This window comes from Vigna unguiculata, chromosome 9 (assembly GCF_037176805.1).
Source record: "Vigna unguiculata cultivar grain cowpea cultivar isolate G323 ecotype 2 chromosome 9, ASM3717680v1, whole genome shotgun sequence".
Taxonomy (NCBI): Eukaryota; Viridiplantae; Streptophyta; class Magnoliopsida; order Fabales; family Fabaceae; genus Vigna; species Vigna unguiculata.
The window spans coordinates 29,253,238-29,270,050 of NC_140800.1; the positions used below are offsets into that span (position 1 = coordinate 29,253,238).

The 16,813-nt window shown below is 31.0% G+C and overlaps 1 protein-coding gene across 2 annotated transcripts; it reads right to left on the reverse strand.

The window, feature by feature from the left end:
- Nucleotides 1–8,931: 8,931 nt before the first annotated feature.
- MUM2 (Glycosyl hydrolase family 35 protein) lies at nucleotides 8,932–15,991 on the reverse strand. 2 transcript variants are annotated; one of them, XM_028048344.2, is made up of 18 exons: nucleotides 15,772–15,991; nucleotides 14,372–14,467; nucleotides 14,016–14,128; nucleotides 13,092–13,158; nucleotides 12,820–12,912; nucleotides 12,577–12,720; nucleotides 12,360–12,454; nucleotides 11,993–12,098; nucleotides 11,659–11,743; nucleotides 11,464–11,582; nucleotides 11,210–11,374; nucleotides 10,926–11,107; nucleotides 10,707–10,798; nucleotides 10,514–10,623; nucleotides 10,301–10,408; nucleotides 10,039–10,146; nucleotides 9,794–9,939; nucleotides 8,932–9,292 (listed from the first exon to the last, which is right to left on the reverse strand). In XM_028048344.2, the coding sequence occupies exons 1-18, from the start codon at nucleotides 15,943–15,945 to the stop codon at nucleotides 9,136–9,138; spliced, it is 2,160 nt and encodes a 719-aa protein (XP_027904145.2). In that variant the 5' UTR covers nucleotides 15,946–15,991; the 3' UTR covers nucleotides 8,932–9,135. The 2 variants fall into 2 exon arrangements, with proteins under 2 accessions (XP_027904145.2, XP_085523004.1); XM_085666878.1 differs by having other exon boundaries at nucleotides 14,016–14,117; nucleotides 15,772–15,924.
- Between the last annotated feature and the right edge of the window lie 822 nt (nucleotides 15,992–16,813).

Sequence of the window (16,813 nt, forward strand, 5' to 3'; positions counted from 1 at the left end):
AGTTTTGTAACAAAATATGCACTCACCGACATTCCATTTTTTTATTTTTTTTCGTTTTTAATTTGTTGAACATCAAAAAGAAGAGACGGTGCACGAATGTCGTGGATAGATACCGATATCGTATATTATCAGGTGCCTTATAAATTTCAATTAATAAAATAGAAGAAATTAAAAAGTGTGTGATAAAAAATGTTTTCTAATCTTTTCTTATAAAAAGAAATACTTAATATAACAAAAAGTTTTTGAACTGCCAAAATATATTTTTTCTATTCACGATATTCAACCTATATTTTAGGCGCATCTATTATTGAAAAAGAAAAACTAAAATAAAATATCCTAACCGATAATATTGAATTTTGAAATATTTTTTCTTATAAATAAAAAAATAATATTTAAATAAGATATCTTAACTAATTTTGAATTTTTAGATAAGGAGAGATTATAGTGACAAATTATGAGTAAAATAATAATTGAAAATTGTTATTTAATTTTGTTTCAAACTATAATCATTCTATTCTAAACAATAATAGAATAATAATCGTAAATTGTAAGACCCACTTTATTTCTGTCTTTAATTAGAAGGGTTGTCCCAAATCAGTTGGGTTTAGGGCTGGTCCAAAAGGGATCCAAATTGCCCTAACCCTAATCATTCTACTCACTTTCAGAAAACAGTTATCCTTTGTCCTAAAAGCTGCAGTCGTCTCTCTCTGCTAGGGTTTGGATCTTCACCACCTTCGAGCTAGTTCAGTCTCGCTCTCTGAGTCATGTAAGTTACTCTTTAGCTCTTATTAGTTCTTCTCCAGCTACACTTTCGTAATCCCAGTTAGGGTTTCGTGGTAACCTTGTTCCTGCTCTATTCCACCGTTTGTTTCTAGTTATTTGGTCTGTCCGTAGGACTATGGTGCTCACTGTTACGTATCAAAGTTCCTGTTAGCTCTTTCCAGGTAAGGGAAGCTAGAGATTCTTGTTTTGAGCATATTTTGCCTGTGATTGGTTCTGTTATGTGTCTTTGGTGATCGTATGGTGCTGCTTTAAAATGAATATGCTTGGTATGCTGCTCTAGATGCAACTTGGATCTTTCAGGTGTCGAACAGTGAGGATGAATTGCTATTTTCGTCCAAGCGAGCTCGTCTCGCCTAGGCAAGATTAGCAGAGGCTCGCCCAGGGGCTTTCGCCCAAACGCTCGCTCAGGCGAGAAACCCAATTTTTGAGCGAAAGACCATCTTGCTCAAGCGAGATGGCCTCGCCTAAGCGAGAGCTCGCGAAACTCCCAAGACCCTATTTGTAGTCTCGCCTAAGCGAGAGTCTGCAGCTTGAGCGAGGGCATTCCTCTCGCCTGAGCGAGGACTCCTTGCTTGAGCGAGATCCACTACAGGCCACACTGCTTTTCTATTATGGTTGCTTATGGGTGTTTTGATTAGTTGGTTTGTTTTATTTATAGTATGAGGCATGTAATTATGCATGAAATCTCAGAGGTTATGAATTTAATGGATGTGTTGGCATGTTCTTGGCATGTGATTTAAATGAGATGGTTGGTATTAAAGTGGCATGGTATTGGTACGAAACACACTTCTATATTCATGGATTGAGAATGATGAGTTGGTATGGATTTAACTTGGAATATGAAAGAGGTTGGTTATAAAGGTTGGCATGAGATTTATATGCACGATAAATATTACTTGATTGATTGAATATGATTGGTATGTGGTCAGTACGTAATTCCATGAGCCTCTAGGCGAGACCTCATGGTGGTGCTTCAGTGGTCGGGACGTAATTCCATGACCCATATTAGTGGGAGTTCATGGTGGTGCCCCATCTATATAATTTAGTAAGAATTCAAGGTAAGGTTGCATCCTGACGCTCTAAGGAGTCAGTTAGTCTCACATAGAGCGGACTGACTCTCGTGGTGAGAGTAGCAGGAGACCTGAAACTCATTAAGGGCTAACCTTGTGTGTGGGAGATTGAAACATTGTAACACTTAACTCGGGCGTGAGCAGCTCGAGGGTGAGCAGAGAAATCCACCACAAGTGCAAGCATCCGCTGAATCCGACTAGATTATATGTATCCGGATGAGTCGAGTCTGAGTCTTAGTGTATTGTTTTGAAAGGTCATAACATGTTTGGATGATATATGTACTGATTGGAAATGTTAAATAGCATGTAACTGTATGATAAATTGTTTTATACTCTAGCTTACCCTTTTGCTTGTTTGGTTACTTTGTATGTGGTTCTTCTCCTTTTGCAATGATCATCAATTTATTGATGTGAGCATATGCGAGAGGTACTCGAGGTCAACAGGGAAGGGATGATTTTGCTGCATAGTCTGCTTGGACTTGATTTAAGTTTATTTGGGTTTTTCTTTAGAGCTATGGCTCATGTACTGTCTGGCATTTGGGCTTTATTTTGAAAACATTGTCGTTATTCCTTTATGTTTTCTTTTTGGTATCGTGGTGTGTCTTGGTTATTGTAAAGAGTTGTATTTATACTCCATGATTACGCTACTTTTTTATCCTATCTAATATTTCTTTTAATTTAAATTATTAATTAAATGGGACGTTACATGAATTATATATAATATTTTTTCTTATTAAAGTTTAGTTAGATAGTTTATCGTATACCATTTATATTTTTTCAAATAAATTGTCTTTTTCGTTATTAATTAATTAATTAATTATATATATATATATATATATATATAAAAGTACTTATATATTTTGAATATAATATAACACATTTTCTTTTATTTTTATTTTTGTATTTTATTGTTATTATTGTTTGATCCAATTAGGGGTGTACAAGAAATTTGGTTTAATAAAACTGGTTTACTTTTGGTCTGAACTGATCCATTAAAAATTCATTTCTTTAAATCTATTTTTTATTTTGATTCATACTTAATCTATTTTTTCAATTCAATTTGTTTATATAGATTTTAAAAATTGAAAAATCCACATTTCCAATCTTAATATGCAACTCTAAGATATCAAGTGTCCTAACTTGCATGTTTAAGTTTTCGACAGACGAAATACTATATTAAAATTATTAGTATTTAATTTTGTACATCTTTAATTTAGAAGATTTGGAGTACAAAAAAAATAATAAATTGTCTCAACTTGCATCTTTAAAATATATCATTAAAAGAATGTATTATCCAAATAGTTTTATTTCTAGTAAATCATATTTTGGTTAATATAAAAATTAAAGAAAAAAGTAATAAATTTTAACTAAATTTCAATATGCTATTATTATTTTTAAAAAAAAATTAAGACATCAAACTGTCACTGGGTTGAACTTTTATGTTAAACCAAAATAATGTTTTTATAAAATTTTATCCTAAATAGTATTTATTTTCAGTAAGGAAATATAACGTTTATAACATTTATTTTACATTAATATCACTCTAATAAGTTCAAAATATTTTTTACAAAATAGTATTTATAAAATAATTAATAAAAGTCAACAATATACTGTAAAAAAAAGTAAAATTAACAAACTTACTATAATATATAATATAGTTGTTTGTAATTAAATAACTAATTACGCATAGTATTTAATATTAATTATATATTAATTTTACATTTCGTTATGTATTTGATAATTGCATTACCTTATTAATATAATATTATAAGTGGAAAAGAAAATCCATTTATTGAAAATTCATTTAGTCTATTTAAAATTCATTTTATTAAATATTTAATTTATTTAAAATTTAATTTATTAAATTTTGATTTTAATTTGATCTATATTTTAATTTAGAGTTCAAAAGTTAGTTTAAAAGACAGATTGTCCTAACTCAACGACAAGACAAGTCGGCTCTGACTGAAAGTTACAACAAATTTATTTGGACAGCAAGTCTAGACGGTATGATATGACATGAAATTCAACCAAATTCGGCTACGTCAGTTCAATCCAAATTTTTTGACCAAAATTTGATCTAGTCAATCTCGGTCAAAATTCGGCCGAATTCGATTATGTCGATCCCAACAACACAAGTTTTAGAAATTCAATTTAAATTTATTTTATAAAAGATGGATTTTAGATTTTGAACTTGATCCAAATATTTGAATTTGGATTTTCGAAAATCCAATCTAGTTTTATAGAAAAAAAATGGATGTGGATCCAAGATTCAATCCAATTATTTGGATTTAAATAGATATAGATTGGATCTTTAGAAATTCAATCCATGACTACCCTTAGTCCAACAATTAATGTTGTATGTGAGAACAAGACTGCAAAATTATGAAGGGATAAAAGTCGTCTTGATAAAATAAAGATGTATTAATATGGTTAAGGATAAATTAATATTTTAGTATTTTGTGTCAAAAAGGGAACATTTATATGTACAAAGTTGAAAGTATAATTTTATGTCTTAGAGACAAGACACTAATTAAAGTTGTGATGGAAAGAACTTCTGCGTTAACTTGGATGAAACTCATTGTACATGATGAAAACTTTGACACACATAATCAATTTGAAACAAAAGTTGTATTCACTTAGGATGACAAAATCAAGAACGATGGTAAAGAAGCTAATCAATTTTAACAAGATTCTTAACTATATTGAAAACATTAAATTGAAGGTCAAAGATGAAGACAAGACTTTATTGTTACTTAATCTCTTTCCAGAGACGTTTGAACATTTTAAAGATGTTTTGTCGTTCAAGAAGGAACAAACCGTTACCCTAGATGAGATACAAACCTCAATTCAAACTAAAGAACTACAAAAGCTTCAAGAGTCTAAGGCCCTGTTCGCTTGCATAGATGATACTGTAGATAAGGATTTGCGAAGACGGATTTCAAAAAATCTCATGTTCTCATTGTATGATTTGAAAGGATAAGCGAGCAACGATTTGCGGTTAATCTCTAAAAATTCATTTCTTCATTTTTGCACAGATTTAAGAAGATCAAAAGTCATTTCACAAATATACCCTCTTTAAATTTTATACAAAAAGAAATCTATTAATATAATTATTAATTACACTATACTATTACTATAATTTATTATAATTAATATTTTATTATATATATTAGTAATTATTATTTACTATTATTATTTTATTAATTATTATAAATATATATATATATATATTATTTATTATTATAATTTATTTTATATATATATATATAAAATAAATTATAATAATAAATAATATATATTTGTATATATATTTAATTAATAATATATAATAATTATTAATAAATAAAACATTATTTAAAATATAATATTTAATATATTAATATATAATAATTAATAATATATATAAAATGATTATTATTAATTAATAAAAGTATACAATAATATTTAATTTTTTTAATTTAATCAATTATAATTTTATTAATTTTTTATTATGAAGGGTATTTTAGTAAATTTCAAATTTTATCTATTATTACTTTTTTTTAATCTATCACATCAATCAAATCTTTCACTAACTTTCATAAAAATTATCTCCAAATCCACTCACTTAACCCTCTAAATCCATTCAAAAAAACACAAATACCCATCCACACAAATCCATCTTCACACTCTCCCCCATATCTATCCTTACAAAGGAACACACCCTAAGGAAGGTGATAAAGAGTTAAATTTCAATTTTACAAAATTAAAAAACAAGAAAAAGAGAAAAGGGAGAAGTCAAAACATTCATCAAAGGATAGGGTGGAGAAGGGGCTTGAGTACTACAATTTCCAAAAGAAATATCACTACTAGGTAAATGTTGGGAATCCAAGTGTGAGTCTAAGTCTCACATTGAGTAAAAATGAAAAAGTTGAGCACCATATAAGGATGAAGACCCATAAATCCACCGCCTCAAGGTTTTGGGTTGAGAATAATGTCTTATATGTGAGTTGGGCTCATATCCCAAAGAAAATGTTTTTATGTTGCACTTACCACATGTATCCAATGAAGGAGTTCTTTGATATTAGAACTTAAGAAAAATAAATATGTAAGGTAAGGTACACGACATTGGTTAGTCAAATTCAAGATGTTTGATGATATAATATTAATTGGGTCAATGTAATTTTGAGTTTTCATTGTAATTTTTATTATGTTTTTAATTAGAAGGTTCAATGGTCACATGGAAAGATAAAAAAAAAATTGACACACAAGAAGATGAACAATTCATGTTCTCAAGGTAGTAAATAATGATCCATGTAAATGAGAATTAAAAGCAAGAAAAGAAATTAATTACTAGTCAACAATAAAAATCACTAACTGGAAATTAATGTGAAATGTAAAGAGTATTGTCTAATTCATCCCATAAAATGGTAAATGGGAGATACATGTCAATTTTTTTTATAGAAAATTGAGTTTTCTCTTTGTGAGAACTTCTTTGAGTTTTGTTAAAGAACCTAAATTTCATATTATCATGGTAACAGGGTGACCAATCTCATGATTTATCACTAACCTTCTCCAAAATGAATATCATAACAATTTCCCTATTTTCTCATCATTTGACAACTGGGAAATGTGTTTGCAAGATACAGGCACGGTAGGGTGTTAATACATTTCCCAAGCGTAACCAACTTTTGGACCCGAAATTCGGTTTTGGAAATCATGCTTTTTTGTTCATGGTTTTTCATAAATAAACTATAAACTATGGCGGTGACCCAAACTCTATTTTCAAACTTTTTATTTTTTGGTTCGTCGCCTCATCGCAATTTTGGTTGTGACAATAATCAATAAGTAATTGATGTGAAACCCATTTATTTCCCTTTTCTTTTCTCCACTGCCAACACACAGGAACTACACTCTCCTAAATACTCACACTCTGCATAAACCTTCATAATTTTCCAATCCTCTCCAACCAGAAAAATGAAAATTCTCATTCTGATCCACCCTCTCTTCTTGTTGCAGCCAGCAACACTGAATTTGGAGCTGAACTTCTCCCTCAAGTTGTTCTTCCCTCCCATTCTTGTAAGTTCACTTCAAGTCTTTCTCTTTTCTCTGCAAATTCAGATGATGGAGCATCTCCTTCTTTAAAATCCTAACTGAAGTCCTATTCTCACTTTAAATTCATACATTCCAGCTTCCTAGGTTGTGCAATTGAGGGGTTCCTTTGTTGAAAACGTTTTGCTTCTTGGGGATTTCAATAAGGTAAGGGAAGCTAGCCAATTTTCTCAAAATTTTGCATAGAAGTCTTTCTAATGGTTTGAAAGTTCATGATTGAGTGTTGTATAAAGGTTTGATCGGTGTGATTGAATGTATGAGTGGATTGTGCAAAATCTTGTGTTGTTGCATGTTGAAACAGATTGGGAACCTGGTATTTTCACCTAGGCGAGTAGCTCTCGCCTGAGGGAAAACACCAAGAATTCACTCCTGGAACTGCGCAAGGTCTCGCCTAGGCGAGCTGGGTTCGCCTGAGCGAGAGAGACGCTCTCGTCTAAGCGAAACAACTTAGCTTGAGCGAGAATTCGCCCAGTTTTAGAGTTGCCCACTGTTTGAGTCTCACTCAGGCGAGAGTGACCCGCCTAAGTGAGGGTGACCCTCTTGCCCAAGCGAGACCTTTTAGCTTGAGCGAGTTCCTCTGCAGAATTGTGATTTTTCCTCTGTTTTAAATTATTGGAAGCTATCATGAATAATATATTGTGATGTTTGTTGTGCTATTCTTGAATTCCGGTGATTAGTAGAACATGTAGTAGGACTGTATGAAATCAAATTATCAGAAGGTGTGGTAGCACTAGAATTCAAGGGAAATTCTAGAGAGTAAGTTATTGTGTGTAAGGACATGAGGACTCCTAAATTGGTTGGTATCCTGAAACTCCAATAATCATTCACGCTCAGATAAAGCAGAATGGATTATGTCGTGAGGAGTAGTAGGAGGTCCTAGTCTCTAGACTTGATCAAGTCTTAGACGCGAACGGGACTTACCCTGTGAGCGGTCGGGTGATAGCCCCATGTGTCCATACTCTACAGAGTTTGGGAATCGTCACAGGTGCAAGCCACCAAGAGCTCCAATGTTCTTTACATAATCCGGATATTGAGTCTAGAGTCGTGTGTATTATACTGTATTATGAGAGCCTAATTAATTATGACGGATTGATAAGTTCTGATTTATGCTTATTATCAAATTGTATGATTCCTCTTAATTAAGTTAGCTTACCCTTTCTTGCCTATGTTTGTTTCATCTGTGTTTTTCTCTTTTGCTATGATTGCCTTTTTGGTGTGAGCAGACACAAGTGCAGGCGAAGATACTTCTCTCCTTGATAGGAGTTGATCTGTGGTCGTGGATATCTAGTAGTAGTGGCTATTCTATGTTCCGTTGAACTTTGGTGTTTTGTTAACCCTTTTCCTAGTATCAGTTGTAAATATAACTAGTTCGGTTATAATTTTATTTTGGACGACTGTATTGGTATTATACTCATAGATCAGTCCCCTTTTGTTACTATCTACTTTGGGTTATCATGATATGATATTTTATTTAGTAGTGCAAAAACTATTAAATGGGATGTTAATTTTTTGTATCAGAACAATAGTTCCTCTAGAATATGTAGATGTGAGCCTGCTTAGTTTCGGTTGTATGTTCTCCATAATGTCCTTAGTATGGTTGTAGACTTCTTTCATTCTTGTTTTTTCATTTATTTTAATAATTGGTGCGAACAGAAAAGAGACTGAAACCTGCCCACGATTAGATTGAGTTGTGATTCCGCAACACTGGGGTCATGACAGTATGTGTATCCTTAATTTAACATGGATCTACCGTATCTCTGTTGCTCAACACCCTGACCAATGTTTTCGCAACCACGTTCCTCTTTTATAGTGTCCCAAAATTTTATCTTATATTATTCATGTTTCTGCAAACTTCTTAAATATCTTCAACTTTATTACCACCTATCTCCATCAATGAGTTTTGATTAGGCTTAATTAAACCTACTTTTAATAAATAAAGGGTCAAACGAGATCTTTTTTCCCAATAAATAACTCTCTTGCCGCATGTATAGATCCGAAAAGCATTACAATTTATATCACAAAGAATCAATCCTGATCTGCAGAGGTTTCAAGAATATGTAATATATTATTATCATGAGTACAAGCCAATTACAAATGTTCCACCTCCCAGCCCAGAAAGGAAACAGATTCTGTATGTGTACTATGCATGCTTTACATATTTTTTTTCTCTTTGTTCCTTCTATCAAATATTAAGCTAAGCAGAAGAGGGAAATGATAATTTAGAAAAGTTTTGGTGTAAATCTGTGACTGCAACAGTGTCCAAGGAGATGCCAAGAGGATTCCCACCACCTTCCTCCACCAAAACCAAAAAGTTTCCAGAGTCTTTGAGGAAAGACCGAGGCACATGATACCTGTTATAACATATTACACAGCATTAATTACAGAACCATGATCCTCTACTCACTCTACATCACCATGTTCTCTGCAGCCAAAATCTGAGCCGTTCACTGTGTTCTCTCTCATTCTCATACTTTTATTTATTAACTAATCAATGGATTGGATTTCGCTGCACGCTGTTGACAAAAATTGCAGCAGAGGATCTGATCTGTTAATTACACTATCTTGCAGTTAAAGTGTCTCCCTCATCTTTTCTTTACACAATATGATATAGTGTAAGTAATTACTTCCATACTGAATTAAGTTGATTTAATGGCCTTGTTTCTTCAGCTATATTTATAGAAAAAGGGTATTTTCAAAATAGTAACATTATGTGAGGTAGTTGAAATTTATTTAAAGTTCACTAAACATTTTTTTTTTACTTATATTTGAGTTGAGAGGGAGTAATACAATTAAAATATCTTAAGTTAATAACACAGATGATAGAAACTAATGGTGCTTAGGTTGTAACTTACAGTGATTGTGAAGGGTTGCCTTTGGAATCGTGAAACAAGATCCAATAACGACCAATGCTTTGTCCATTCACCCAAGCCTCACCTTTTCCCATTGAACCAAGGTCCAAGACAACAGGGTCATCTCCCTTTGGTGTGTCAAATGCAGTCTAACAATACAAATTATGATTAATCATCACCACGCTGAAATTTTGTGCTAGCTTCAGAAAATGGAAAATAGACCATTAGGGTCTTCTGCTTCATTTTACCTTATACCAAACGAGCGTTTGTTCCTTAATATTCCCCAGTTGACTCCATTCAATACCACTGCTATTTTCTCCTTTATATGCTTGTAATTGCTCCCCCAGTAATCCAATCTGTGATGTATGAAATGGGTGAAAAAATTGGCACACAATGTAAAATTTAGCTGAGAAAAATTGACTATTAATAAAATATAACAAGAAAAATAGGCAACCTGACAATGTCAACAGGTAGAACAAGATATAAAATGAAAGCAGGAGAAGAGAGAACCTTATAACCCCACAAGGAATTGGTCAAACTAAGAGACTCTTTTTCGCTGCAATCAAGTTGCACACTGATTAAACCAGCGAACCTTCTTTCAAGAAACGCCCCTGAATCCTTTTAGTGAAAACAATTTCAGATAATTGTTAGACTTATCTATTACAAAGACAAAGGAAGATATGCATTGTACAATCTTTTTATCAATTCCTTAGAATATTATACCGGAAGTCCAACCATAACACTAAGTATAGAAAGGTTGTTTGTCCCTTCATGTAATGTAACTGGGAGCTCTAAGGTGAAATTTTTCACATCATGATTTCCATGTGCCCCTCCTAAAAGATATAGTTAGTTAGAACAAAGTAGGCAATTAATCATTGGACTAAACTTTGGATATAGTATGTGCACATTTATGTACCTATGTATGTGTTGTTCAGAAATGCATGGGCAACATGAGCAGCAGACTGAACTGTAAGTGTTGGTTTGCTGCAAGATAAATTGTTTTCAAACCTGTTTGAAAAGACAATGGCTTCAGTTTTCACTTCAAAGTTTATGGGCAACATACAGATGTGAATCAAAAATGAAATGGTAGTAATGAATATGTATTTGAGTGCCAGAAATGAAGCCAGATACTAACCTATGAATATACCAAAGGTAATCCGTTTGGTCTTTGGTTGTATTCATTTGCTCAAGAAATGAATTTGATTTTACTGAGGTGTCTTCAAAGCTTGGAATGACATCTTGGAATTGCTTCCAAACATCCACTGAACTGAATTTTTGTTTAGGACTTATGATCCTTTGGTTGCTTGTGGTATTTACCTATAAGCAGAAAATAATGTAAAAAGGTTGCATGAAAACAAACAAAATTGACCAGAATTGGTGTATATGTATGTAACTAATTTTGACTAAGTAATAATTTACATTTGCAGTGTTGAAAGCCACATTTTGACAATCAGGTAAGATGCTAATTGACTTGGGGAGCAATTCGTATGATCTGTTGCGGAATTGCACAGTGACCTTCTTTTGTATATCATTGTTTATAAGGAATGCAACACATCCTCCTTTTTCTTCTTCAAAGACATAACCCTGATCAAAACATGAAACAGTTTTAAGAATGTCTGAATTATGGTTGGTTTAAATAAACCTGCTGGAGAAACAAATTTGAGGGCACCCACTTCCTGCAGTTGACCCAAAGAGAAGTTCCTCTGCACTCCTTGTAGTAAAGTGGTAGAGCAAGACTTTATTGCAGTATGTAACTGCTTGAGATGTCCATACTTGGGTTGCCTGAGTAAACCTAACATTGAAATTTGCAACATTAAAACCTGAAATTGGGTGAGACAGGAAAATAACTAATAATGTTGTACTCTTACCATATTCATCAAGTGGAGCTTGATCATAATAGGCTGTTATAACATAAGCAGAGCTTGTTCTCCCAAAGTTGGTTCCTCCATGGTACTAAGTCAGTTTTCATGCAAACACCGTTAATTAGATGGACATACTCTAATCAAGATTAATTAAGATGGTTCAAATTTCAAAAGGGTTTCCCTGGATGGTACACATAGTGAAAATCTTAGCTGACTTAACTGGTACATTTTATATGCAGAAAGATAAAGCTTACTTAATTTGTTTTGTCAAGTTGTAGCAACAGAAAACAGAGACGGAAAACCCTATCGAAATCCAAGGAGAGTTTCACAGTAATAATACCATATAGTAGTTGACATAGCTTCCATTTCTTGCAATAAAAAGGGTGACGTGAAATGCTAGATCTTCAGCAGACCTTATGTATGGCTGTCCACCATATACTTGATAGCTTCAGGCCACACAAGAATTAAACGTTAATTGTGTTGAAAAGAACTTTTTCTTCAATAGAAATAACATGTAAAAGTTTGAAGCTTAAAACGTTAGTTGCATATTCTTATACTTCATACATCATTTACATTTGACAGTGTGTGGCAGAATTACCCTAACTGTGAAAAAAATGATGTGAAATCAATTATAGTTAAGTAATAAAAGCTGTGTAAAAATGAACTATGTATCAGAAAATTGAACATAGAGAATGCAAGAAACTTACAAAGAAGTCCAATTCTCAGTCCACAAAGCAGGTTTATTGGGGGAATTTGGTCCAGTGAAAGTTTCTCCGCATTTCATTCCGTTGCATGTGTTTATCTGTATGAATAGCAAAATTAAGTGCTTAGTTTAACTAGGAAATATTAAACCAAACATGTGATTAAGCATTGATATAAAAAATTAAAATTTATAAGCAAGTTTTTGGGCTAAGTAGAACGAACCACAGGATCAGGAGCATCAGTTTGTTTGCACATAATCCATGGAACGCCAGTGTCAAGTCCCACAGCCATTTTTGCAGCCCATTGAACATACTGCGATGCTGCTTGGCCAAATGCCCTTTGAATGTTATTGTATTCATTTTCAATCTTGCGTTATTCAGTAGCACACAATTGAGGAGTGTAAGTAAAACACATTAACTAAATAACAAGTTAATTATTTGTCTTTGAGAGGAATCATATATGTACCTGCGACAATATAATTGGGCCTCCTTGGGAAGCATATAAGCCCTCTTCTTTCATCATGTTCACAATTTTTGTAGTAAAATTTTGCATGTAAAACTGAACATTGGAATGCATAAATGAAAGAGCATGTAAAAAAAAATTAGATTCTTATTTGATAAATTAAAATAATTTTTAATATACTTTAATATATTAAAATAGTACATTTTGAAAAAACTACTAGAAGAAAATAATCCAAAAAGAAATAATAAATATATTGTAACAAGTGTAGTATGTACCTTGAATGGCTCATTATCCGTTCGGTAGACAATGCCAGGGATATCATGTAACCAGAAAGGAAAGCCCCTATAATTATTTGTTTATTTAATCATTCTCAGTAAAATTTACAGTTACATACTTTAAACACAAAAATTAAAAAGATTAAAACAAACAATATATTGCAATATTAAAAGAATATGTAAATACTTAATTTGTTACCTAAACGATTACTATGAGGTTTATGATTTTTTTATAAAAGTACTATTACATTTAAGTTCTAAAGAATTTTCACACAGCAGTTAAGAATCTCTTTAATTGAGAATGATACATTATTAACGGATTCAACTTTTCACGTACCAAATTCAATACTTATTTAAAAGAATAAACAATTTATGTCTTAATAGTATAAAGAAGGTTGTAATGTTATTTAATAATCAAACATGGCATAAAAGTTTATTGATTTTATTAGCTAAAAATAATTCTTATCATAACATTTTATTTTGTTAATATTATGAAAGTTATACTTGAAATAATTAATCTCTTACGGAAAGAATGGTTTAGAAAATTATAAGTTTACATGGCGATTCTACACTAAGAAAAAAAAAATAGAACATACATTTCGTTCTAAAAATGAAATATATTATCATATTAATTAATTCTTTTCTGATAAATTATTGAAAACTTAAGTTTATTTCATTTGAGTCTCCAAGCTTAACTATTTATTTGACATTTTAATCATTTGACTTGACACGCATTAATATTATTACTTAATTTATATATTTATTAAATTTTAAACTGATGACATTATTATTTTGAAGGTTTATTTAAAAAATGGTTTTAAAGAATAATAATGGGATAAAAACATTATATATACATATAATTGTAAAGAGTATTAACTTATTATAAAGAAAAATATAAAAGCAGAGTTGAAAGAAGAAACCTACCCATAGGTCCATTCACTCTCAATGAAAGGTCCAATTCTTAGGCAAACATACATTCCTTGAGCTTTAGCTTCCTTTATGAATCCGACAAGGTCATTTCGGCCACTGAAATCATACTGTTCTCACATTTAACCCTAATTAATTAATTAATATCTCTTTAACATTTTTCATGAAAACTAAAACAGTAAAGCATAATTATTCCAAAGTAAATTATTCATTTATGGTGAAACTGAAAAAAGATCTTTAGCATGAGTTATTGATGAAGCAAAATTTCCATGTTATCGTGGAGTTTGTTTCTCTTTTGAGTCACTTTTTTGTGTATAAGATGAAAAGATATGAAATGGAAGCAGAAAGAATACCTTTCCTGGTTGGGGCTCGTGAAGATTCCAAAACACATAGGTTTGAATAACGTCCACTCCTCCTTCCTTTGCTTTCGCTATCAAATTTGGCCACATCTGCATTTCAACAATGCTTTCATTTCTCAAAAACGCTTACTTTACCTCTTTTTTCTCCTTTTCTTCTCACTTTTTTCCTTCAAGTCATTCATATGTGAACGTGAAGTCTACTCAAGACAAACTTCAACTCATATTTTAATCTCACACCATCTCATATCATGTTATAACACCACTTTTAACCACCTTTTTATATTCTATATTTTTTTCAACTTTTTTTATTTTTATTCTATATATTTTAAGAGTGGACTTAAAGTCAAATACAACTCATCCTTATAATACTGATATGTGTTTGTTAAACCTTACAAAATATTTCTAATGTCAAGACATATATGTTACGATAGTCCAACTAAATAATAGATAACATAATAACGGTAGTTCGAATAGTCTGAAAAAATAATTAATTTTATAAATATCAAACTCACTCTAATATTATATAAAAAAATGAATTTTAAATTTAATTCAATTTTATAAAGTCAATTTATAAGATAAGATTTTCATTTAATCGGATATATAACGTTAATGGTCTCTTGAGGTTCCAAATTATTGGTTGTGAGACCTGAATGTTTGAGGAAAAGCTCCTCTATCATTTATTCATGCATAAAAAAGAGTTTTCAGTCATACCCGTGACGCAATAGTATACTGTAAAAGGTTTGGTTGTGTGGTTCAAAAGGGATTGCATGCTATGAGCTATGAACAGTGCAGGTGGGTTTGTTGAAAAAAGGGCATACTTAATTAAATGCAGAGACAGAATGTGTGATGAAGAAGGACAAATGTTTTGAAATAAATGTTATGTTTATTTAAGAGGTAAATAAATAAATAAAATAGTTTGGGAGATAATGATAATAAATAATACAGAGTTTGGGAATAATGAAGTATCTTAAATGAAAATTTTGGAAAATGAAGTTACTATTAATCGTTTCTTTCATTTCCCATCTGTTTCGTGTTATTTTTTCGACATTCAAAACACGGTAAATGTAAAAAATTACACAGCTCACAAGTTTACATCTGAACTAGGTGCAAAGGAAGTATGAACCACTTTAATTAATAAATTAATAAATCATGTAGTAATCAATGAGCAGGAAGCATTGTTCAGACACAAAAATCCAGAGAGTGTGACTTCTTATACAAGTCCGTGATCTATTCCTGTTACTTAAATTGAGGTGTAAGAAATGTGCTTGTAAAGAACACACGTGAATGCAGAAAAGATTTGAAGTGTATCTGCTGAACAAGAACTTGTATGAATCAGAGATGAAGAATCGGAGACATGCATAATATGATGATGATAGCAGAGACATAACACATACCTGAGGAGTGCTGCGAGGATAATGAATTGAACCAGCGAAGAGAATTTTCCTGTGTCCATCAATGATGAGAGATCTTCCATCGTATGTTACCTCAGATTTAGCACAAAACGCTTCCCTTGCATTACAGATTTTCCATGACACTAACACCATTACCATCACCAACCACTTCTCCATTTTTTCTCAACTCTTCTTTCTCTCTTTATCTTCCTCTCTCTCTCTCCCTCTGTCACCACTTTATGTGAGAAAGAATTTATATATATATATATATATACACGCAGAATAATATTTTAACTAAATTTTGACAACTTTCTCTTACAATATGATATGTCATTTTTTAAGTGGTTTTGAAATATTGAGAATGACAAAATGGAGAAATGGAGAACCACCTAAAGTTGTAAGAGAAAGTTGTCAAAATTTAGTAGTTAAAAAATCATTTTCAATTATATATATATATAAATTATTTTAAATTTTATTATTTTTTTATTTTATATTAGCAAGTTATTTATTATTTCTTTTTATTTAGTTATTTTGTAAGTAAAAAGAAAAAACTTAACTACTTATTTTGTCCTCATTTTAGTTAAAAAGTTGCAAATAAGTACTCATTTTTATTTTTTATCTTTGTTAGCAAGTAATTTTTTATTTATTTTTTAAATTAAAAAAAATTATAAACTAACACCATAAAAATGATCGAATTTAATCAAATTTCAAAAAATTAGAACTTGAAACAAAAGTAAAGATTAAGACCTACTTGCAATTTTTTAATTAAATTAAAATAAAAGAAATAATTAAGCCTATATAAAAAATAACTACATTAAATAAGTATTCGAAAGTAGGAGAACGAGATATTAAACATAGTTATGCAAATAAAAAAAATTAAGTGACAAGAAAGTCACATCCAAAAAGTAATTTTAAAATAAGAAATATGTACATCAATCAAAATAATAATTTATTATTATTATTAATTGTAATTATTATTTTATCAAGTTTTATATATTTAAGGTTAAATAAATTTATCAAAATTTGATTAAAAAATTTAATTCAA

Excerpts from the sequence above, each read along its gene's own strand:
- MUM2 (XM_028048344.2), bottom strand. The coding sequence starts at position 15,945 with ATGGAGAAGTGGTTGGTGATGGTAATGGTGTTAGTGTCATGGAAAATC. Across the intron at positions 14,129-14,371 it reads ACGAGCCCCAACCAGGAAAG|TATGATTTCAGTGGCCGAAA; the intron begins GTATTCTTTCTG and ends ATGTGAGAACAG. Across the intron at positions 11,375-11,463 it reads CTTTGGGTCAACTGCAGGAA|GGTTATGTCTTTGAAGAAGA; the intron begins GTGGGTGCCCTC and ends TGTTTTGATCAG.